At 46.9% G+C, this 24,807-nt stretch overlaps 1 protein-coding gene across 3 annotated transcripts in view; it reads right to left on the reverse strand.

The window, feature by feature from the left end:
* Window positions 1-24,807, reverse strand: part of LOC140429507 (transient receptor potential cation channel subfamily M member 6-like) — a 426,501-nt gene that overhangs the window by 64,510 nt on the left and 337,184 nt on the right. For 2 of the 3 annotated variants that reach the window (XM_072516596.1, XM_072516594.1), the window contains exons 27-30: window positions 20,968-21,080; window positions 19,885-20,017; window positions 9,372-9,472; window positions 6,301-6,356 (exon numbers count right to left, since the gene is read on the reverse strand). In XM_072516596.1, coding sequence (XP_072372697.1) covers window positions 6,301-6,356; window positions 9,372-9,472; window positions 19,885-20,017; window positions 20,968-21,080 — 403 coding nt within the window. The remainder of the gene's footprint in view (window positions 1-6,300; window positions 6,357-9,371; window positions 9,473-19,884; window positions 20,018-20,967; window positions 21,081-24,807) is intronic. The other variant, XM_072516595.1, reaches the window with a different exon arrangement.

Below are 24,807 nucleotides of genomic sequence, written 5' to 3' on the forward strand. Positions count from 1 at the left end.
TGGACCCGGCCAGCCGAAGACTATGCACATTCAACACCCCTTTTGGCAGATTCTGCTACAACCGGATGCCATTCGGCATCATTTCGGCATCTGAAGTATTCCACCGCATTATGGAACAGATGATGGAAGGCATCGAAGGGGTACGTGTATATGTGGACGATATCATCATTTGGTCCACCACTCCGCAGGAACACATGCATCGTCTGCGACGTGTCTTCACCCGCATACGGCAAAATGGCCTGCGTCTCAACCGTGCGAAGTGTGCTTTCGGCCAGACGGAGCTGAAATTCCTCGGGGACCACATCTCAAGGTCCGGGGTCCGTCCCGATGCAGACAAGGTTAGCGCCATCACAGCCATGCCACGACCGGCTGACAAGAAGGCTGTCTTAAGATTCCTCGGCATGGTCAACTTCCTTGGGAAGTTCATTCCCAACCTGGCTTCTCATACAACAAACATGCGCCATCTCGTAAAAAAATCGACGGAATTCAACTGGCACCAGTCGCATCAGCGGGAATGGGAGGAGCTCAAGCACAAACTGGTCACGGCACCAGTGCTGGCCTTCTTTGACACGACTCGCCCTACAAAGATCTCAACAGACGCCAGCCAATCTGGTATTGGAGCGGTACTCCTCCAAAAAGACAGCACGTCATCATGGGCCCCGGTTGCGTATGCCTCACGAGCCATGACCCCTACCGAACAGCGCTACGCGCAAATCGAAAAAGAATGCCTGGGCTTGTTAACTGGACTGGACAAGTTCCACGACTATGTGTATGGCCTGCCACGATTCACGGTCGAAACTGACCACCGCCCCCTGGTCAACATCATTAACAAAGACCTGAACGACATGACTCCTCGCCTCCAGCGCATCTTACTCAAACTCAGGAGGTACGATTTTGAACTGATCTACACTCCGGGGAAGGAACTCATCGTGGCGGACACTCTTTCCCGAGCAGTGAGCACACCACCAGATGCAGAGGGGTTCGTGCGTCAAATTGAGGCACACGTGACTCTGACAGCAGCAAATATGCCAGCTGATGATCCTAGTCTGGCCCACATACGCGCAGAGACGGCGACTGACCCTCTGCTGCAGCGAGTGATGCGCCACATGACGGAAGGGTGGCTAAAAGGGCAGTGCCCCCAGTTTTATAATGTGCGAGATGATCTCACCAATATAGACGGGGTCCTTATGAAATCGCATAGGATCGTCATTCCACACAGTGTGCGCCAGATGATTCTTCGTCAACTACACGAAGGCCACTTGGGCGTCGAAAAATGCAGACGAAGGGCCCGGGAGGCGGTATATTGGCCGGGTATTAATGAAGACATAGCCAACATGGTGCTCAACTGCACAACCTGTCAGAGGTTTCAGCCAGCGCAACCTCCGGAAACACTTCTACCACACGAGATGGTGACGTCCCCCTGGGCGAAGGTGGGTGTTGACCTATTTCACGCGCTCGGCAGAGATTACATTGTTATTATAGACTACTTCTCAAACTACCCGGAAGTCATGCCTCTCCATGATCTGACGTCGTCCGCAGTCATTGGGGCCTGCAAGGAAACGTTTGCTCGCCATGGCATTCCAAGGACTGTCATGTCAGACAATGGACCTTGTTTTGCCAGCCGTGAATGGTCGTCCTTTGCCGCAGCATATGGTTTCACTCATGTGACATCCAGCCCTCTGCATCCACAATCGAACGGGAAGGCTGAAAAGGGTGTCCACATCGCAAAGCGGCTCCTGTGCAAGGCGGCTGATGCCGGATCGGACTTTAACCTTGCCTTGCTGGCCTATCGATCGGCCCCGTTATCCACGGGCCTCTCGCCAGCGCAGCTACTAATGGGTCGCTCCCTCAGGACGACGGTACCTTCCGTCCTGGCACCGACAACAGACCATGAGGCGGTTCTTCGGAACATGCAACTGCAGCGTGATCGCCAGAAAGGGCGGTACGACACACGAGCGACGGACCTGCCCCCCCTGTCCTCCGGAGACAAAGTACGCGTCCATCAACCGTATGGTGGCTGGTCAGCACCGGCCGAAGTCCTCCGACAAGTGGCTCCCCGCTCGTTCCTGGTTCGCATGCCGGATGGTTCCGTGCGTCGCCGCAATCGGCGCGCCCTTCGCCGACTTCCACGCTCACAGCCACACAACACGCCAGATCCTCAACAGGCTTCCGAGGATGACTTTGTGGAGCTGCCGCACATCACGCCCTTTCCATCGCCACCCATGGCCATGCCTGCACAGCAGCCGGTGGTTCTTGATCCACCCTTAAGGCGGTCAACCCGAATTCGTCGCAAACCCATTAGAATGGACTTATAATACAGTTCATATGCTTAATAAGTTGGACAATTTTACATGATAACCTGTTGTTGTTTATCGTTCCAGATGTCGTCTGACTGGGCAACTGATCAAATTTTTTTTTCTTCTTCTCTCGTTCGCATTTCTGTTATGTTATGGTACAACTGGATTCATGTGACGCACTCGACATCGCCCCATGTACATAGTTCCGTCATAGACACATGCTGCACACGACACACACACACTCTTAGATGCACTCACGTCACGATCGTATTTATTACCACGTAGGCACATATCTTTGTAAAAAGGGGGGATGTCATGATATTCAAACACACACATCATGATGGACACACTAACAGGCAAATCAGAGTACACAACACCACAACCAATCACAGACAAGAACACCAACCACATAAAAAGCACGAGCACGACACCTGGAGGTCAGTAGGTCTGGGGAGAAGGGAACAGAAAGAGCTGATGAAACACCACAAGCAGGGAGCCCCCCACGTGCAGAGTGCAAAGACCAAGTTGTAAATAGTGAGTTTAAATAAAGAAGTGTTGTACCATATGCAACTGTGTTGGCTCATCTGTGTGTCAGAACACCCAACACCACACCGGCCAAATTCCTTCAGGATCCCCATGATTTCAGAAGACTGACATCTTTGACACTGGGGACCTCAGGAAGAGGCAAAGATGGATCACCTACTCGGGCACTTCTGGCTTCAGCCTCGTCATTTGCACTGATGTGCTGGGCTCCCACTTCATTGAGGATGATTATATTTGTGGAGCCTCCTCCTCCTGTTAGTTGGTTAATTGTTCACCACCAGATATGGTAAGACTGCAAAGCTTTGATCTAATCTGCTCTTTGTGGGATTGCTTAGCCTGGTCTGTCGCATGCTACTTCCACAGTTTGGCACACAAGTCGTGCTATGTTGTAACTTCACCAGAGTGAAACCTCGTTTTTAGGTATGTCCAGTGTTGCTCCTGGCATGCCCTCCTGCATTCTGCATTGAACCAGGATTGATTCCCCAGCTTGACGGTAATGGTAGAGTGGAGTATATGCCAGACCATGTGGTTGAATATATTTCTGCTGCAGTTGATGACCCACAGCATCTCATGGATGGCCGGTTTTGAGTTGCTACATCTGCTTCAATCCCCTTTGGCATTGTTGCAGTGCCATACAACATGGTGAGGGTATCCTCAATCTGAAGATGGGACTGCATGGCCACAAGGACTGTGCGCTGGTCAACCCTACCAATTCTGTTCTGGACAGATGCATCTGTGACAGGTAGATTGGTGAGGATGAGATGAAGTAGGTTTTTCCTTCTTGTTGGATCCCTCACTACCTGTCACAGACCCAGTATAGCAGCAATGCCCTGAGGACTTGGCAGGCTCAGTCAGTAAAGGTGCTACCGAGCTATTCCTGATGACGGAAGTGACGTCCCCCAACTGGAGTATATACTGTGCCCTTGCCGCCTCCAGTGCTTCTTGCAAGAGGTGTTCAACATGAAGGAGTGCTGCAGGGTGGTAGGTTGCAATATCAGGAGATTACCTTACCCATGTTTGACCTGATGCCATGGGAGTTCAGGGTCAAATGTTGAAGACTCCCAGGGTAACTCCCTCCCAACTGCATGCCACAGTGCCACCACCTCTGCCCAGTCTATCCTGCCAGTTGAACAGGACATTTGCATACCTGGTGATCGTGATATCTGGGACATTGTAAAGTATGATTTGGTGAGTATGATGAGTTGCTTCACTGTGGGACAGCTCCCCAATTTTGGCACAAGCCCCCAGATGTTAATACGAAGGACTTTGTAGAGTTGACAAGGCTGAATTTGGCATTGTCGTTACCTGTGCCTAGGTCAATGCAAGGTGGGCCATCCAGTTTCATTAGGGCAGCATGGTGGCACAGTGGAAGCACTGCTGCCTCAGAGCGCCAGGGACCCAGTTCAATTCCAACCTTGGGCCACTGTCTGTGTCGAGTTTGTAAGTTCTTCCCAAGGCTGCATGAGTTTCCTCCGGGTGCTCTGGTTTCCTCTCACCATCCAAAGATCTGCAGGTTACATTACAAATTGCCCCTTCGTGTCCAGGAATGTGCAGGTTAGGTTATGGGGTTACGGGGATAAGGTGGGGTGGACAGGGGAGTGTACATGGGTAGAGTGCTCATTTGAAGGGCCGGTGCAGACTCGATGGGCCAAATGGCCTCCTTCTGCACTGTAGGGATTCTATGATTCCTTCTAGACTTCGTCGAGGTTTGATACAACGAAGTGGCTTGCTTCGCCATTTCAGAGGGCATTTAAGATTCAACCACATTGTTGTAAACCTGGAATCACATGTAAGCCTGACCAGGTAAGGGCACCAGTTTCAACAATTGCTTCATGGTCACCATTACCGAGGCCAGCTTTATATTCCAGTTTTATGAAATTAATTTAAATTCCCCTATCTGCTATGGTGGGATTTGAACGTATGTCACCAGACCATTAGGCTGGGCCACTGGATTACTAGTCTGGTGACATTACTATGATGCCACCACTCTTGCTGAGAGTGGCTGCAGAATGTTAGACTGATGCTCCTTTGATGTTTTGGTTCAAAATACATTGTGGGACAGAGCGGATGAAGATTTATTCTACATCTAACTGAGATTTACCCAACTTCCAAAACATTGTCCACATTATCCCCACCACCATTGAAACCCTTGTTCATGTTTTTGCAGGACATATGATTGATCCCTCTCAGTGAAGCGCCACTTATGATTATTAAAAAAGACAACTAGATGTAATTGGTAGATGAGTATGTTAAGGGGATAACAATCAGTGGGCTAATTGCTCTTTCTTAATCCCTGGCTTTTCTTATAGCTCCTCCTGTAGGATCCCAGGATACGTACAACTATTTGGTGCAGTACAATGTCATAGAGACCAAAACAACCCACATTCAAGGCCTCATCTGTGCTGAATTCCTTGATCTCAGGCAGGGTGTATGTTAGGAAGCTACAATATTGGGTCGCCAATATTTTACCAGCCCCAGTATCTCACTATCTGGGCTTACATATAAAGAACAGGAGTTCAGATGATATACCAGAATACTGTCTAGCATCTGTGGAGCAAAATTTCAGTATGAATGAATGCCTCCAGAGATAAGTTGGGGGGGGGATTGCATAACTCAAACGAGTACTTCTTAATTAGATCTTCCGTTGCCCAATAAAACACCAAATATTTTACTTTAAATGCTCATCATTTCTAACTAAAGTTGGTTTGGAACTAACAGTATTACCACTTACAATACAGATCCTTATGTGAACAAACCAGGAGCCTATAGATCGGAGATATGAAATGAAATGAAAATGAAAATGAAATGAAAATCGCTTATTGTCACAGGTAGGCTTCAAATGAAGTTATTGTGAAAAGGCCTTAGTCGCCACATTCCGGCGCCTGTTCGGGGAGGCTGGTACGGAATTGAACCATGCTGCTGGCCTGCCTTGGTCTGCTTTCAAAGCCAGCGATTTAGCCCTGTGCTAAACCAGCTAAACCAGATATGTTGTAGCAATAGAGAAAGCTGAAACAGATATGTACACAAAGATCCCTTAAAGGAGCAATACTCATAAACTGGCATTAGTGGAAACAGAATATCTACATTCATGATCCTATCACCAACAATTGTGTGGAAAATACTTTGGTATTATTTGTATTAAAAATGTAGCTAGTAAGTTATGGACAATTTTCTGCCATTTTTCCATATTGAAATTTTTTTAAGTGACTAGTATTTAATCATCTGAAAACATTTCAAAGTAGTTCACATAGTTATTCTGTTTTGAAGTCCGGTGTTAAGCTGTATAAAGTAGTGGCGAGCAGTGACTGTTGATGTACAGTGCTACTGGTGGGATCTACTGGAAATTCAGAATCCCCCGGAGGGATAATGGTCGTGATATTACCACAACAAGAAACAAAGTCATTCCTGCCTTATCTATAAAAAGCGGGCTGATAATTAAGTAAATTATTGAAATACTTACGAAGATTTTCTACTTAGGTTACTCCTGCTTGACATGAATGAACCCTTAGGCAGATCCTGAAAATTGAGAAATATTCTATTAATTTGGTTTTAAAGTTATTCTTTTTCAGGGTGGCATGGTGGTGCAGTGGTCAGCACTGTTGCCTGATGGCGACGAGGACCCTGGTTCGATCCCGGCCCCAGGTCCCTGTCCATGTGAAGTTTGCACATTTTCCCTGTGTCTGCGTGGGTCTCACCCCCACAGCCGCAGGGTAGCTGAATTGGCCATGCTAAATTACCCCTTAATTGGAAAAAAAATGAATTGGATACCCTAAATTTTTTTTTTTTAAAGCTATTTTTTTCCATTCTGTTTATCTTTACTGCTGAGAGCTTGCCGTGAATGAATAAGTTTACACAACACCAAGTACTAACTGTGGGATGCAACCATCCCACAACTCCGACAGTGCAGCAAACTACAACAGCAAGACTCAGAAATGTTTGTACCAAAACAGGAAATGCTGTGGATACTCAGAAGGTCAAGCAGTACCTGTGAAGGGAGAAATAAAGTTAACGTTTCACAACGTTAACACCAAACTGGGTTCTGATGAAAAGTCATCGACCTGAAATGTTAACTCTTTTTTTCTCTCCATAGAAGTTGCTTGAATATCTCAGTATCTCCGGTACTTTTTGTTTTCATTTCAGGTTTTCAGCAGCCAGTTTTGGATGGGTGATTTTTGTCTTGTGTCAACACAAACTACCTAATAGATTCAGGTCAAAAGTCCTAATAAAGTCAAGAAGATTTCCTTCATGAACAATACACTATCACATGAATATATGATGTATTTTTCAGATATTTCATAGAAAGTTCATAGAATCCCCACAGTGCAGAAAGAGGCCACTTGGCCCAACGAGTCTGGACCAAACCCTCCGAAAGAACACCTCACCTAGGCCCACTCCCCCATCCAATCAACTTAATCTGCACCCCTGGACTAAGGGGAAATTTTAGCATGGTCAATCTACCGAACCTGCACTGGACTGTGGGCTGTGGGAGGAAACTAGAGCACCCAGAGGAAAACCACGCCAACATGGGGAGAAGGTGCAAACTCCACACAGAAAATGACCCAGGGCTGGAATTGAACCTGGGTCCTTGGGGCTGTGAGGCAGCGGTAAAGATGAGCATTGTTAGTTGCCTTATTTGCTGACATGTCACTCAATGCCCTTGCTTCCCAACTGATAATTAACTGTCTGGATGCAGAATCTACTTGCACAGGTCTTTTGAAAACATAGGGGCTCAAATTCCTTGGTTATTCTTGCAGATTTCTGCCCTAACTCCTGTGAAATAGTCATGAATACTGCATTGGGGACATGAACAGGAACATCCAGTGGCTTTGTCCAGCATGGCCACTGATGTGCAGGAAACAGAAGTCATTACACTGGGACTTCCTGGGTCTTCAGCCTCACAGGAATTAAGAGCAGTTAGAAGGCCAGTGCACCAAGGGAGACATCCATAAAGACTTTCTGATAAGCTGAAGTAGGCTGCTCTAGAACAGGTCCATCCATAGCAAAATTGGAGCTTGTGTACCCACAGGGGACAAGATTCAATTTTAAAATATTGGCATCTATTAAGTGGGAAATTTGGGGTTGGAGCCAAGAGTGAAAGTGGCATACTCCCCCACCGCCAGCATGATGGCACAGTGGCTAGCACTGCTGCCTCACGCGCCGAGGTCCCAGGTTCGATCCCGGCTCTGGGTCACTGTCCGTGTGGAGTTTGCATATTCTCCCTGTGTTTGCATAGGTTTCGCCCCCACAGCCCAAAGATGTGCAGGGTAGGTGGATTGGCCACGCTAAATTGCCCCTTAATTGGAAAAAATGAATTGGGTACTCTAAATTTATTTATAAAAAAGTGTGGATTTCTCATTACTTCAGTAATTAATAGACATTTTTTTAAAATTATACTTTTCCCATCTATAGCTTTTATCTTCCTCTCTCAGAATACCATCTGTCCTTTTCAATTTTTATTTCACATTTTGAACATGCTTGAAACCTTATTTGCATGTTCTGCTTTACACTTCCTTGTTTGTCTGGGTGTAGCTTAGTGAGAATTCTTTAATTAGTTGAATGAACTCCCTGTTTCTTGCCCAGCCCACAAATACTATGGATACCCTGTAGTGGGCACAGCATTGGATTTTAAAAAAAATTATGGGGTGTGGACATTGCTGGCTACGCCAGCATTTACTGTCCATCCCTAATTGCCCTCAAAAGGGTACTTGTGAGCTGCCTTATTAAAATGCTGCAGTCCATGTGGTTTTGCTACACCCATAGTGCTGTTAGGGAGGGAGTTCCAGGATTTTGACCTGGCAACAGTGAAGGGCAGTGATATATTTCCAAGTCAGGATGGTGAGTAGCTTGGACGGGACCTTCCAGGTGGTGATGTTCCAATGTGTCTGCTCCCCCTTATTCTTCTAGATGGTAGCGATTGTGGGTTTGGAAGGTGCTGCCTAAGGAGCCTTGGTGTGTCTCTGCAGAGCATCATAAACAGGATTAGAGTGAGTAGCCACTCAGAAGCCTGAGAAAACCTTGTGGACAACTGTCAGCGAGATGACTGGCAACTGCTTTTTCTTTGCTATAGACCACAAAATTCAGGCCATTTCTTGCCCGTGCTGCAAAATGAACCGATTTTGTCTTCTTCTGAGCTAATATTCAAGTTCAGAAGCAAACACAACCTACCACTAATTCTTCAAAGTGTTTTTGCCCACTGTACATAATATTGCATATATAAATTAAATATGTACTTCTAAGAAGATTCAACTTATTTATTTTTAATGCAAATAAAATTAATTCCAAAGTGTAGAGAAAAGCTACAAACCTAGTTTGATGTTCAGTAAAAGATGGACAACATTCTTCTTCTTCAGTTCTCTGCCTGAAAGCAGGTCCTTAGCAATTATTCACCAAACCATTTATTACTACGGGCAGGACAGGGAGGCAGGCCCCCAGTCTACCTCAGCTTGAACATGGAGTAAACCCCATGCTGATACACACACTAGCCATCTAGCCAACTGAGCAAAATGCCCCAGTCCATGTACAATACTTCACCTCAAATGATGTCCTTAAAATGTCACTGCATGGCTTTGATATCATACTGGTATCCTGATCATGAACATTTTGGTTTGAACAAGTGCCTGCTTCATAACCTGCTGAAGCAAAGCACAAGGACAAGAATTTCAGTGTTGTAGACTTCCATACACAGCAAACTACATTTTATCCTGGATCAAAACTTGGTGAAGTATAATTCAGAAGCTAATGCCCAAGCAAGGCAAAGAATCATAGGTGGAATTTTAAGTTCCCTCCTGGCTGTGGGGTTTTCCAGTTCCGCCGATGTCAATGGGTTTTTGAACCGCTGGCAGCATTTTACAACCTCGCTCCCACCGGGACAGGATCGTAAAATTCCACCCCACGTCTAACACCATTAATATACCATTTACATTGTACAAGGATGGTGAAATGAGTTAGAAAAATGTAGTCTTGGCCATAACTAAGGTTAATAATCCATATCAATTGAGAGATTATTGAATGGGATAGCTTCTCATACCAATATTTATTCCCCACCTCCAAACTCTTCCAACTCAGTTGAGACAAGAATCTAAATCCTTTAAGCAGTAGTGAAACTCACCAAGAAAAAGCTCCCATAAACATGCTTTAATGAAGAAGTATTCAATATACCACATGCTGTACACTTACCATGTATACTTACATCGAAGGTGGCCTGTGTTTAAGTCAACTTCCCAAAATCCACTCAAAACAAAACAGCACAGATTTCCTCTTGTCCGTTAGCAAAATTCATTTTTTGTGTTCCAATTTTACTAATAATCCACAAAAAAGCAGGTCAAGATTAATTCAGAGGGTTTGTTTATCTTTCACACACAAAAGCTAGAAAAAGGAGTGCTTGCCACTTCCCATTCTGCATACCTACACGGGCATGAAAAAAGGGGTTTATGACACAAGGACCAAAGAAACAAAAAGAATACTTCTTCATGTAAGTCCAGAGTCAAGATCCAGAAGGTGTTTCCTTCGAGGTGGGGTTCAGTTCCAATGAGTTTCTAGTTGATTAAACATTATGAAAATTGTGGAGACAAATGAGGCTGCTACACAATGGATTTTTCTGTGTTTTATACTGCTTGAGAGACATCAATTAGAGACTTTTAAAATAAAGCAAACTTTGTGGGGTTGAGACTGCTTACCCAGTCCAGCTGTTTGAGCTCTGTACTGTTGATATTAAAACAGCAGTCTGGCTGTGAAGCCCAAAGAGGGCTGGGTTATCTCAATGGGCTAGACAGCTGGTTTGTGATGCAGAACAAGGCGAGTTCAATTCCCGTACCAGCTGAGAATTCTGAATTCTCCCTCCGTGTACCCGAACAGGCGCCGGAATGTGGTGACTAGGGGCTTTTCACAGTAATTTCATTGCAGTGTTAATATAAGCCTACTTGTGACAATAAAAAGATTATTATTATACAAAGAACAAAGAACAAAGAAATGTACAGCACAGGAACAGGCCCTTCGGCCCTCCAAGCCCGTGCCGACCATGCTGCCCGACTAAACTACAATCTTCTACTCTTCCTGGGTCCGTATCCCTCTATTCCCATCCTATTCATGTATTTGTCAAGATGCCCCTTAAATGTCACTATCGTCCCTGCTTCCACCACCTCCTCCGGTAGCGAGTTCCAGGCACCCACTACCCTCTGCGTAAAAAACTTGCCTCGTACATCTACTCTAAACCTTGCCCCACTCACCTTAAACCTATGCCCCCTAGTAATTGACCCCTCTACCCTGGGGAAAAACCTCTGACTATCCACTCTGTCTATGCCACTCATAATTTTGTAGACCTCTGTCAGGTCTCCCCTCAACCTCCTTCGTTCCAGTGAGAACAAACCGAGTTTATTCAACCGCTCCTCATAGCTAATGCCCTCCATACCAGGCAACATACTGGTAAATCTCTTCTGCACCCTCTCTAAAGCCTCCACATCCTTCTGGTAGTGTGGCGACCAGAATTGAACACTATACTCCAAGTGTGGCCTAACTAAGGTTCTATACAGCTGCCAATTCTTATACTCAATGCCCTGGCCAATGAAGGCAAGCATGCCGTATGCCTTCTTGACTACCTTCTCCACCTGTGTTGCCCCTTTCAATGACCTGTGGACCTGTACTCCTAGATCTCTTTGACTTTCAATACTCTTGAGGGTTCTACCATTCACTGTATATTCCCTACCTGCATTAGACCTTCCAAAATGCATTACCTCACATTTGTCCAGATTAAACTCCATCTGCCATCTCTCCGCCCAAGTCTCCAAACAATCTAAATCCTGCTGTATCCTCTGACAGTCCTCATCGCTATCCGCAATTCCACCAACCTTTGTGTAGTCTGCAAACTTACTAATCAGACCAGTTACATTTTCCTCCAAATCATTTATATATACTACAAAGAGCAAAGGTCCCAGCACTGATCCCTGTGGAACACCACTAGTCACAGCCCTCCAATTAGAAAAGCATCCTTCCATTGCTACTCTCTGCCTTCTATGACCTAGCCAGTTCTGTATCCACCTTGCCAGCTCACCCCTGATCCCGTGTGACTTCACCTTTTGTACTAGTCTACCATGAGGGACCTTGTCAAAGGCCTTACTGAAGTCCATATAGACAACATCCACTGCCCTACCTGCATCAATCATCTTAGTGACCTCCTCGAAAAACTCGATCAGGTTAGTGAGACACGACCTCCCCTTCACAAAACCATGCTGCCTCTCACTAATACGTCCATTTGCTTCCAAATGGGAGTAGATCCTGTCTCGAAGAATTCTCTCCAGTAATTTCCCTACCACTGAAGTAAGGCTCACCGGCCTGTAGTTCCCTGGATTATCCTTGCTACCCTTCTTAAACAGAGGAACAATATTGGCTATTCTCCAGTCCTCCGGGACATCCCCTGAAGACAGTGAAGATCCAAAGATTTCTGTCAAGGCCTCAGCAATTTCCTCTCCAGCCTCCTTAAGTATTCTGGGGTAGATCCCATCAGGCCCTGGGGACTTATCTACCTTAATATTTTTTAAGACACCCAACACTTCATCTTTTTGGATCTCAATGTGACCCAGGCTATCTACACACCCTTCTCCAGACTCAACATCTACCAATTTCTTCTCTTTGGTGAATACTGATGCAAAGTATTCATTTAGTACCTCGCCCATTTCCTCTGGCTCCACACATAGATTCCCTTGCCTATCCTTCAGTGGGCCAACCCTTTCCCTGGCTACCCTCTTGCTTTTTATGTACGTGTAAAAAGCCTTGGGATTTTCCTTAACCCTGTTTGCCAATGACTTTTCGTGACCCCTTCTAGCCCTCCTGACTCCTTGCTTACGTTCCTTCCTACTTTCCTTATATTCCACGCAGGCTTCGTCTGTTCCCAGCCTTTTAGCCCTGACAAATGCCGCCTTTTTCTTTTTGACGAGGCCTACTATATCTCTCGTTATCCAAGGTTCCCGAAAATTGCCGTATTTATCCTTCTTCCTCACAGGAACATGCCGGTCCTGAATTCCTTTCAACTGACACTTGAAAGCCTCCCACATGTCAGATGTTGATTTGCCCTCAAACATCCGCCCCCAATCTATGTTCTTCAGTTCCCGCCTAATGTTGTTATAATTAGCCTTCCCCCAATTTAGCACATTCATCCTAGGACCACTCTTATCCTTGTGCACCAGTACTTTAAAACTTACTGAATTGTGGTCACTGTTACCGCAATGCTCCCCTACTGAAACATCTACCACCTGGCCAGACAGGGAGAAGTTGCTGAACACAGGTCCAGTACCGCCCCTTCCCTAGTTGGACTGTCTACATATTATTTTAAGAAGCCCTCCTGGATGCTCCTTACAAACTCCGCCCCGTCTAAGCCCCTGGCACTAAGTGAGTCCCAGTCAATATTGGGGAAGTTGAAGTCTCCCATCACCACAACCCTGTTGTTTTTACTCTTTTCCAAAATCTGTCTACCTATCTGCTCCTCTATCTCCCGCTGGCTGTTGGGAGGCCTGTAGTAAACCCCCAACATTGTGACTGCACCCTTCTTATTCCTGATCTCTACCCATATAGCCTCACTGCCCTCTGAGGTGTCCTCCCGCAGTACAGCTGTGATATTCTCCCGAACCAGTAGCGCAACTCCGCCTCCCCTTTTACATCCCCCTCTATCCCGCCTGAAACATCTAAATCCTGGAACGTTTAGCTGCCAATCCTGCCCTTCCCTCAACCAGGTCTCTGTAATGGCAACAACATCATAGTTCCAAGTACTAATCCAAGCTCTAAGTTCATCTGCCTTACCCGTAATACTTCTTGCATTAAAACATATGCACTTCAGGCCACCAGACCCGCTGTGTTCAGCAACTTCTCCCTGTCTGCTCTGCCTCAGAGCCCCACTGTCCCTATTCCCTAGTTCTCCCTCAATGCTCTCACCTTCTGACCTATTGCTCCCATGCCCACCCCCCTGCCATACTAGTTTAAACCCTCCCGTGTGACACTAGCAAACCTCGCGGCCAGGATATTTATGCCTCTCCAGTTTAGATGCACCCCGTCCTTCTTATATAGGTCACACCTGCCCCGGAAGAGCTCCCAGTGGTCCAGATAACGGAAACCCTCCCTCCTACACCAGCTGTTTAGCCACGTGTTTAGCTGCTCTATCTTCCTATTTCTAGCCTCACTGGCACGTGGCACAGGGAGTAATCCCGAGATTACAACCCTCGAGGTCCTGTCTTTTAACTTTCTGCCTAGCTCCCTGAACTCCTGCTGCAGGACCTCATGCCCCTTCCTGCCTATGTCGTTAGTACCAATATGTACAACGACCTCTGCCCGTTTGCTCTCCCCCTTCAGGATGCCCTCTACCCGTTCGGAGACATCCTGGACCCTGGCACCAGGGAGGCAACATACCATCCTAGAGTCTCTTTCACGTCCACAGAAGCGCCTATCTGTGCCCCTGACTATAGAGTCCCCTATTGCTATTGCTCTTCTGCGCTTTGACCCTCCCTTCTGAACATCAGAGCCAGCCGTGGTGCCGCTGCTCTGGCTGCTGCTGTTTTCCCCCGATAGGCTATTCCCCCCCAACAGTATCCAAAGGGGTATACCTGTTCGAGAGGGGGACAACCACAGGGGATTCCTGCACTGACTGCCTGCCCTTTCTGGTGGTCACCCATTTCTCTGCCTGCACCTTGGGTATGACCACATTTACATAACTGCGATCTATGACGCTTTCCGCCACCTGCATGCTCCTAAGTGCATCCAATTGCTGCTCCAACCGAACCATGCGGTCTGTGAGGAGCTCCAGTTGGGTGCACTTTCTGCAGATGAAGCCATCCGGGACACCAATGGGTCTTATTATTAGGTTAGAAGAGGAGGGTGAGTGGGAGTTACTACACGTGTAGTGTCTCGGGTTTCCTCTCCACCAGAATTTATTGGTTGGGGGGGGGGGGGGGGGCGGGGGTCTTCCCAGAAGTCCGCGGTCGAAAAAATAAAACAGAAAAGAAGTGTTTTTTTAAAAGGATAAACTTACCTCCCAGAAATCACTTGCGCACCGCTCCCGCTGAAATCGACTGGCCTGCTCCTGTGAAGGTAAGTGTTTTTAAAGGATACACTTACCTCCCTGAAATCACGTGCGCACCGCTCCTGCTGAAATCGACTGGCCTGCTCCTGTGAAGGTAAGTGTTTTTAAAGGATACACTTACCTCCCAGAAATAATTATATTATAAACTGTCCAAAAGCCAGAGACTCGGGTCATGTATCCTTCATTCTCCCCTATGGACGTCCAGTGGTGGCCATGGAGTGAGTAGTCGCAAACAGGGCAGCTCCGGCTCGATGCGTTGGTTTGGGCACTTTATACCCGTGAGTGGGGTAGCTCTGGCAGGAAAGTGGTGCAGAAGGTGTAGAGGGAGAAGTTCGCCCCAAGATTGATATGTCTACGGGCTACCAGACCCAGCAAAAAACAGTCAAAGACTTGGCTGAGGAGAGGGGAGAGGGATTGTGAATTAGCAGAGTAGGAGACTAAGGGTGGTCATGGGCAAAGAGGCGGGCCATCTTGGATGGACCAGATTTAGAGGAGGAAGAGCTAGAGGGTGATGATGGCGGGTAGTAGAGGGGAGTGGAGACGCAAGTCTTGGGAAGAATTGTATTGTGGAACATTTTCCCCTATGACTTATAATGTGCGAAAATATGAAGTTGTTCACTTTGGCAGGAAAAATAAAAAAGCAGAGTATTAATTAAATGGAGAACAACTAAGGAATTCCAAGGTGCAGAAGGATCTGAGTGCTCTTGTGTATGAGTCACAACACATGAGCATGCAGGTACAGAATGACATCTCAAATACTGTGTGCAGTTTTGGTCTCCTTATTTAACAAAGGGTGTAAATGTATTGGATGCAGTTCAGAGGAAGGTTGCTAGATTGATACCTGGAATGAAGGGTTGGAAAGGCTGGGCTTGTTTCCATTGGAGTTTAGAAGAGTGAAGGGTGACTTGATTGAATGAAAGAAGATCCTGAATGGTCTTGACAAGGTGGATGTGGAAGGATGTTTCCTCTTGTGGGTGAGCCCAGAACGTAGGGGGCATTGTTTAAAAGTAGGGATTGCCCTTTCAGAACAGAGATAAGGAAAATGTTTTTCTCTCAGAGGGTTGTACACTTTGGACCTCTCTGGCTCAAAAGGCAGTGGAAGAAGGGTCACTGAATAATTTCAAAGCAGTGGTAGATAGATTCTTGTTAGGAAAGGGAATCAATGATTTCAGGGAGTAGATGGTAATGTAGGACTCAAAACATAAGCAATTCAGCCATGATCTTGTTGAACGGCCTACTTTTCTTCCTATTTCATATGTTTAGAAGAATTATCAGATAAATTGCAGTCTACTATAAACTTTTAATTATCCATCAAATAGCAACTCCTCTTGTTCCAGGATTTAACTTGGCCATCAGCAGACGGCAGTGTACAATCAACTTGAGTCTTATGGCCACAGTCTTCACAAAAAAATGGCACACATTTACAAAAGTTCCTCAACTGTCCTTATGATGGCTTGGGTGGCGTAGATCCACCAGTCATATCTTCAAGTAACAGAAATAGCTGCACAACTATACATTTGCTTATTCTCACTTTATTGGATCTACCTGGTGTCTTGTTCAGCCGCCTGTACTTTACCAATGGACTCAATCATCTAATCATTCAATCATCTACCAATGAGCTCTAATGTCTCTGTCTCCTTTTATATGGTTTCAACGTAAAAGTTTTAGTTTTAGTTTTAGTTTCCAACTCTCAGTTATAGTCTTAATTTCTTTAGCAACGGGGGGGGGGGGGGGGGGGATCATTTTTCTTTCGTGGTTTCCCATTTCAATTAGGATCTGCTCAAAATAAAATTATTTCTCCACAAATTCCATCAAAACACTGCCAGCGCACATGAAGCCATTAGTAGACAGATGAAGACACTGCCTACCAAGGTGGCTAGCTTTCAGTTAGGAGAAAGGCAGCAAGGTTAATGCAGTAAAACAGCAACAAAAGATGCACACCTAGCAGAGGGAAATATGTGCAAGAGCTGTGATGATTTCACAGACAGACATGTCCTGCATATGGATTAAAATCTTGTGGAAAGTCAATAATTGGGAAAATATGTGCAGAACAAGGAAAGGAGATGGTACATCAGTTATCAGAAACAGAGCAACAAGGTAGCATTGTGGATAGCACAATTGCTTCACAGCTCCAGGGTCCCAGGTTCGATTCCGGCTTGGGTCACTGCCTGTGCGGAGTCTGCACATCCTCCCCGTGTGTGCGTGGGTTTCCTCCGGGTGCTCCGGTTTCCTCCCACAGTCCAAAGATGTGCAGGTTAGGTGGATTGGCAATGAAAAATTGCCCTTAGTGTCTAAAATTGCCCTTAGTGTTGGGTGGGGTTACTGGGTTATGGGGATAGGGTGGAGGTGTTGACCTTGGGTAGGGTGCTCTTTCCAAGAGCCGGTGCAGACTCGATGGGCCGAATGGCCTCCTTCTGCACTGTAAATTCTATGAAGGTGAATGAGAAGGACAGGGAACCAAAGCATCCATAGTCTGGAAATGATGATGAGTTGAGGGAACTATGGTCACGGAAACCATACAACTGCATGAAAGGGCATGAAAGGAAGTCCACACAACCGTACTGATTGGGAAGAAGGGAGAACTAAGCCCACAACCATAAATCTGACGTCCAATAACGGTGAACAGAATAACATCATCCCACTCATGCTAGAGCAGAAGACCTTTCCAGAAAAGCTGAAAGAAAATGAGTACCCAAAGAAAGGCAGTGTGAAACTGAGAAAAAACATACTAACAGCATACATGGGAAACCGAGATTAGGTACACTCCAAACCAGAGGGACCCACAAAGGAAAAGATGTGAATTGCATATTCTAAGTCACGGAAACAGATGGTCTTGTTACCTTGGAGTTGAGCAATTGCAGAGCTGAAGCTTAGTGAAGGAAAACATGAGATGAAGGAAGTGACACTGAGAGCTGAAGATAGCGCACCCATTAAAAACTACCCTCTGATCAAAAACAAGTAAGGTGGGTGGAGGGGTACTAGCTAATATGACGAGAGCATCAGGAGTGTGTGAGAGGTGAGGACTGGAGAGTTTTTTTGTTTTCTTAGTTGTTTATTGCAGCTCGGCCAACCTTTTGGCCAGCCTGCTTCCACAACCAGCAGCCCCTGTGCTGCCTCTGAACCATTTCTGTGTCCGGTGGGCACGATTCCCATTACACTCCGCTTCCCCACCCTCTCTCCCATAACCTGGAATGAAAATTAGAACTTCCACAGCTTTTCTTCAGGAGTCACGATCTCTGAGCTGGGAATTGGTCTGCAAATGTCAGCAGAGGTAATTGCAAGAACTGGCTTTGAGAAGATTGAAGCTATCGTTAATTGTTGCCACTGGGCACACTCTAATCACAATGCTCATGCTAAAGACAAAGTTGCTGTGAACTGAACACTGAAGCACATGGACCTGCTCTGGATTGAAGGTGGCCAGAATGTCCCTGTAGGTTAAGCTGACTATATCAGATCAATAACAATCAATGAAATCCTCCGATGCTCAGAATGAAGCGATACAGTCCAAGCCTGGACGGCTGATACTGTAGACCACTGTTTTCTAAGCGTAACTGCGTGTTTCCTTTGTTCATAACGTATGTCGATGCACAACATTACATAGAATTCCACAGCACAGAAACAGCACATTTAGCCCTACAGGTTTATGCCAGTGTTTATGCTCCACTCAAGCCTTCTCCCACCTTCCTTCATCTCACCCGACAACTTATCCTCCTATTCTTTTATACCTCACATGTTTATCTAGCCTCACCTTTAATGCATTCGCCTCCATGTGATAGCAATTTCCACATTCTCACCATTCCCTTGAGTAAGAAGCTTGGGCGTCATTCTCCGACCCCCCGCCGGATTGGAGAATCGCCGGGGGCTGCCGTGAATCCCGCCCCCGCCGGTTGCCGAAGTCTCCGGGACCGGATATTCGGTGGAGGCGGGAATTGGGCCGCACCGGTTGGCGGGCCCCCCTGCTCGATTCTCCAGCCCGGATGGGCCGAAGTCCCGCCGATAAATTGCCTGTCCCGCCGGTGTGGATTAAACCACCTTTTGAACGGCAGGACAAGGCGTCGTGGGCGGGCTCCGGGGTCCTGGGGGGGGGCGCGGGGCGATCTGGCCCCGGGGGGTGCCCCCACGGTGGCCTGGCCCGCGATCGGGGCCCACCGATTCGCGGGCGGGCCTGTGCCGTGGGGGATCTCTTTCCCTTCCGCCTCCGCCACGGTCTCCACCATGGCGGAGGTGGAAGAGACTCCTTCCACTGTGCATGCGTGGGAAACTGTCAGCGGCCGCTGACGCTCCCACGCATGCGCCGCCCGGGGATGTCATTTCCGCGCCAGCTGGCAGGGCAACAAAGGCTGTTTCCGCCAGCTGGCGGGGCGGAAATTCCTCCGGCGTCGGCCTAGCCCCTCAATGTTGGGGCTCGGCCCCCAAAGATGCAGAGCATTCCGCACCTTTGGGGCGGCACGATGCCCGTCTGATTGGCGCCGTTTTGGGCGCCAGTCGGCAGACATCGCGCCGTTTCGGGAGAATTTTGCCCCTTATTCTGAATTGCTTTTTGGATTAATGAATGACTATTTTATATGTATGACCTTGGGGTTGGTCTCCCACAGAAGTGAAAACATCTGATCTGTGTCTACCCTATGGAAGCAGTTCATTATTTAAAGACAATTCTCAGATCAATTCTCAGTCTTCACTTTTGCAGAGAAGGTAGCCCCATCCTGTTCAGTCTTTGCTGATGATGCTTGCTGAGTTTTCTCCTAATCAGAACAGTTAATGTGCCAGCCAAGCATGAGGTAAGCAATGCAAAGATAGCTGAAACAGTTGCAATGTAAGCACATAACACATAAAAGTTTAAAGATAGTACATCCAGGCAATAAGTTATCACATTCATAATAAATCAAATAGTGTAAAGTTTCACTCTTAATAACCAGATTATATAAAGTTTCATTTTTTCTTAATCTCACACTTTAACATGGAAGTGATGTAAAGATAACATACTGATTTGGTTGAAAGTGGAGATAGTGAGCCAGTTTTTGTTACATTCCTTTCCATCCACATTCTTCTCACTTCCAGCACTGCTAAGTTGAGCTGAGTCCAAACTCTTCTTGGAGCACCCGTCTATTGTAATGACCTGAAACAAACCAGTTTGTGAACTTCATTGGGTGAAATAGGGAAAGTTAACGTAAAGAGGGTAATGTCCAACCACCATCTGTATGTTCAGGACAATGTAAGTTTTACCCAGTCCATTCAACAGGAGCACTGAAGTGGCTCAATCAGTGATGTGAGTGAATATCACAAGAAATCTGACCATCCAGCTTCAGAGATCTCGTAGAACTCAGGATTCCAACACTTTCCAAGTGTTACAAGGAAATCTCTATCTACCCTATCAGATTGGGTTTAGCTCAGATTTCTGGCTGGGGCCTGATTTTTCTGAAAGGTGATGATGAAATGGTATGACCCAATTATGCTGATGAAGAAATCTTTTGTGTTGGTGTTTTAAGAAAAAATGAAATTGTCAGCCTCAATAGTTTTTAAAGGAATAAATCAAAGACTTAAAGGGGCATGACTGTCGTGGAAAAGTGGCAAATCCTTATTCATTCGCTTGCAGTTTTACGACACAAGCCAAAACACATCGGGGTAGAAAATTCGACATCATTGCAAAGGTGAAAGGTTAGCATATTCTGCAGTGGGAAGATATTTAACACTGCTGGTACTAAATCTACGAGGCATTTAGCCGAGGCCACATGTCTTCCTTTAGAGTGGCCAAAAATGAATGTAACAGATCTTTTTCATTCATCTCCTTACAGCTGATTATAGTAGCATTGGCAGGCAGCTTACCATACCAATGTTTCAGTAAGGGGCAGTAATGTATTTTGTGGGTGGCCAATAGAAAAGACGTGGTCATATTTGTGTGTAGTGTGAGTGCATTACAGCGATGAATGATGCTATACATAACACCTCCATATGTGATACTGGTAAGGATTCCTGTATACAGCCTAAAGATAAACAACCCTGTTTAAAATATGCTGCAGTGCCTTTTTGGTTCTCACTAAAGTATACATTTTTATCTGACTTACTCACCGGTACTTGCAACTTCGAAGATTTCTTTTGTCCTCTGTAGGATGTTACCCGACTATTTCGTGACTTTGTTTTTGACCTCATTGAGTGGCAAAGCTGTGAAGATTTTTTAAAGGCTAAAGGGAGGGAAAATGCCGACATTAAAGACTAAGAAAATGAGAACATGTGAGTCAACTAAACTTTGTTACACATCAATGTCAAAGTAGGGCACAAATGAAAGATCTGAACAACAATAAATAATGAACCACTGAACAGAGGCATGACTTCTATTTTTTACTTACTTACTTATTTTTGTCAATTTTAAGTACCCAATTCTTTTTTTTCCAATTAAGGACAATTTAGCGTGGCCAATCCACCTACACTTCACAGCTTTGGGCTGTGCGGGTGAAACCCATGCAGACATGGGGAGAATATGCAAACTCCACATGGACAGTGACCTGGAGGTTTTGAAAGAAAATCAGGGTTAACTGGAATAATGTTGGAGGTCCAGGAGTGTGGTCAGGATGGTGGGTGGAGAATAGGAAGTCAGGGACAGGGGGTGATATGGGCCGGGATTCTCCGCTGTGGTGATTCTACATTATGCCAGCACCCAGGCGGGACGGAGAATCCCACCTCTTAGGACTCTCAGGATGTTAGCGTTAGGAGCGAGGGCAGAGATCTCAGGACCAGGACTAGTGATAATTATTGTACGTGCTTATCTTTCTTAATTCCATGCTGTTTAGTGTTGGTTTTCCCAGAGGCAATCAACAGTGATGCTTTCTGCCTCCCAGCTAAATCAAAGTTTCAGGAGGGAACCGAAGCAGGCATTCGGCCCTTTAACTACATATTTTAATGGCCTAATGCCTGCTTTTGTTGTAGGTAAAGGACACCTTTTCTTCTACCTTTACTAATATTACTAATATTGCCTTAACTAATATGGGATCTGGTGGGGCTGGCACAAGGATTGTGAACACACAGTGTGAATATCATATTGGATACAAAACAGCACCTGTTGCATCCAAAACTCAGCTGCTTCAGAGCCAAATTTCTAGGTTTAAAAAAAAATCATTTAGGGACTGATATTGGCAAGACCAACAATTTATTGCCCATCCCTAATAATTAGGTGGTTTGTTAGGCCACTTGAGAGGGTAGCCAAGAGTCAACCACCTTGAGATTAAAGGCTAAACCAGGTTAGAATGATTCCTTTGCTTCCCAAAGGGCATTAGTTAACTCTCTAGGCTCTTGCAATAACCCAATAGCTTTGTAGCTTTTACTGACTGGCTTTATACTCCATGAATTTTATAAACTGAATTCAAATTCATCAAATGTTATGGTGGGATTTAAATTCATTCCCAAAGGTTATTACCCCAGGTTTTTGGATGACAAACCTAGGGCTGGATTCTCTGCACACCGATGCTGAAATAACCGGGGTGGAGAATCTAGTTTGACGCCAAAATCGGGCCCAGCGCCGTTTCGGTGATTGTCCGGGCACTGAAAAGCGGCGTCACTGGGGAGTGCGCCGCGCCGCTGGGGGCCATTGCCAGAGGCCCGCTCCGACATTCTCTGCCCTCGACTGGCTGAGTTCCCCACAGCATTGAACTAACCTGATATTGCCGGTCGGGATAATCGCATGGCGGCTGCGGACTCAGTCCGCGGCCGCCCTGGTCGGGGACGGGCCGATCGGAGGCCAGGGGGGTCCTTTTGGCGGCCGGGGAATGATTGTGCGGGGTTTAAGGGTCAGGTGCGCGGCCGATCGTGGGTCTCTTTCTTGGGTCTGGCTCCGCGGTCCGAGACCGCCATGGAGCACGGGGCGGCCGCTGGAGACTGCTGCTGTGCGCAAGCGCGGCCTCTGACCCGAAAGTGCGGGGGCCCGTATCTGCAGCAAAAGCTGCGAGATTTACTCCGGGTCCCTGCTAGCCCCCTGCAGGGCATTGAATTAGTGTCCCTTTTTTCCAGGATTTTCAAGAGTAAAACTGCACGGATTTGACGCCGGCGTGGGGTCCCAATAATGGAGAATTCAGTCCCTAATATCCGAACTGAAGAGGAGTCATAACTCTGTTTCTCTCTCCACAGGTGCAGTCAGAGCCATAGACATTGCCCCGCACTTTCTGTTTTTAGGCCAATATCCTCACCACTCACTTCCGGTGGGGGCGATGGTGTGAGTTGTTGCACATTTGGCAGCTCCCGCTTGTGGCAGTTTTTTTGGAACTTTCCCCTGGTTTTCGGGTGGATGTTTCGGAGAAAAAAGGTGCAGAGGTGGTGGAGGGAAGTTATACTCCACTGGTGAGGTCGGTGGATGGATCCACGGAGCAGAAGTGGGACTAGAAGGAAGGAGCTGCAGGAACAAGAAACTCTTCGCGTGACTCAGGGAAAGATGGTGGAGATTAAGGGTTCGACCCTCCCAGTCCATGGTCGATGGGGCAGTTGGTGGACTTTCTGAACAAAAAGTTCAGCCAACAGAGAGGGGAGGCTCAGGAGGACCTGGCAATGGCGGTAGACCCGCTGAAAGCGGGGATCGACCATGTGGAGCTGAGGCTGGAGACCCAGAGCCAGGCGATCCAGAAGGTGGAGGAGGCAGTGAAGGAGCACGAGGAGCAGCTTACCTCATTGGAAGCCAAAATTGGGATGTTGAGGAAAACCAGGTGAACGAGCTGCCAAGGTCGATGGTGGTGAGGCTACACCGGTTTTTGGATAAAGAGAAGATCTTGCAGTGGTGCCAGGCAGATGAGGAGATGTACTGGGGAAGGTAACGAGCTCGGGTTTTTCAAGAACAGGGTGCGAAACTGGTAAAGAGGAGAGATGGATTTAACCGGGTCAAGGTTGCCCTCTTTAAGAAGGTTTGAAGTTCGGGTGCTGTACCCGGCCCGCCTTTAGGTGACCCACAACAGCCGCGAGTATTATTTTGGAACACCGGAGGAGGCACGGATTTTTTGAGACACAAAAACTGGCAGGAGAGGGAGAATAGTGAACTTTAGAGGAAATGTGAGGTAGTGTTGGTTCTCCCTGCCCCTCTATCTGCTATTTTGCTTTGTGTTCTTTTTTGGGTGAGGGTCAGGGGAGAACCTCTCTTCTCTCAAGGACTGTTTAGTTTTTTTTGTGGGTTTTTTGGTAGGAGGTCGGAGGTCTGCAGAGGGCAAGAATTGTTATTGTTGTTTGCATATGGCAGTGTGTGAGAGGGGGGAGGGGAACCAGTGGTGGGTAGGATGTTTGACACCATGGGCAGGGGCTATCAGACTAGTTGGGCATGCTAGTTCACAGGAACACATTGGGGGTGAACAGGTGGTTAGAGTTTTAGAGGGGGATGGGGTTGTTGTTTAGTTTAGGGAGGGGGGGACTGCTGACGGGGGTGGGGTGGTTGATGGGCAATAAAGAGAGAGTTTGTGATGGTTGACATCTGAGGGCGGGCCTGGCAGGTTGCGGGACGCGAGCCGGAGACTGGCCGAAGATGGGTTATGGTTGATCGGTGGCGGGGCGGAGGGGGGATGGGGGGTGACCTGATCGGTCACATGGAACGTGAGAGGGCTGAATGGGCCGGTCAAGTGGTCCTACGTGTTCGTACACCTGAGGAGCTTAAAGGCAGATGTGGCATTTACACAGGAAACGCATTTGAAGATCGGGGATCAGATTAGGCTAAATAAGGGGTGGGTAGGACAGGTTTTTCACTCAGGATTGGATATGAAGATGCAGGGGGTGGCGATGCTGATAAATAAGTGGGAGGGCAGTACGGTGGCGCAGTGGTTAGCATTTCAACCTCACGGTGCCGAGGTCCCAGGTTCGATCCCGGCTCTGGGTCACTGTCCGTGTTGATTTTGCACATTCTCCCCGTGTTTGTGTGGGTTTCGCCCCCTGTGGTAGTATGTATTA

This window comes from Scyliorhinus torazame, chromosome 9 (assembly GCF_047496885.1).
Source record: "Scyliorhinus torazame isolate Kashiwa2021f chromosome 9, sScyTor2.1, whole genome shotgun sequence".
Taxonomy (NCBI): Eukaryota; Metazoa; Chordata; class Chondrichthyes; order Carcharhiniformes; family Scyliorhinidae; genus Scyliorhinus; species Scyliorhinus torazame.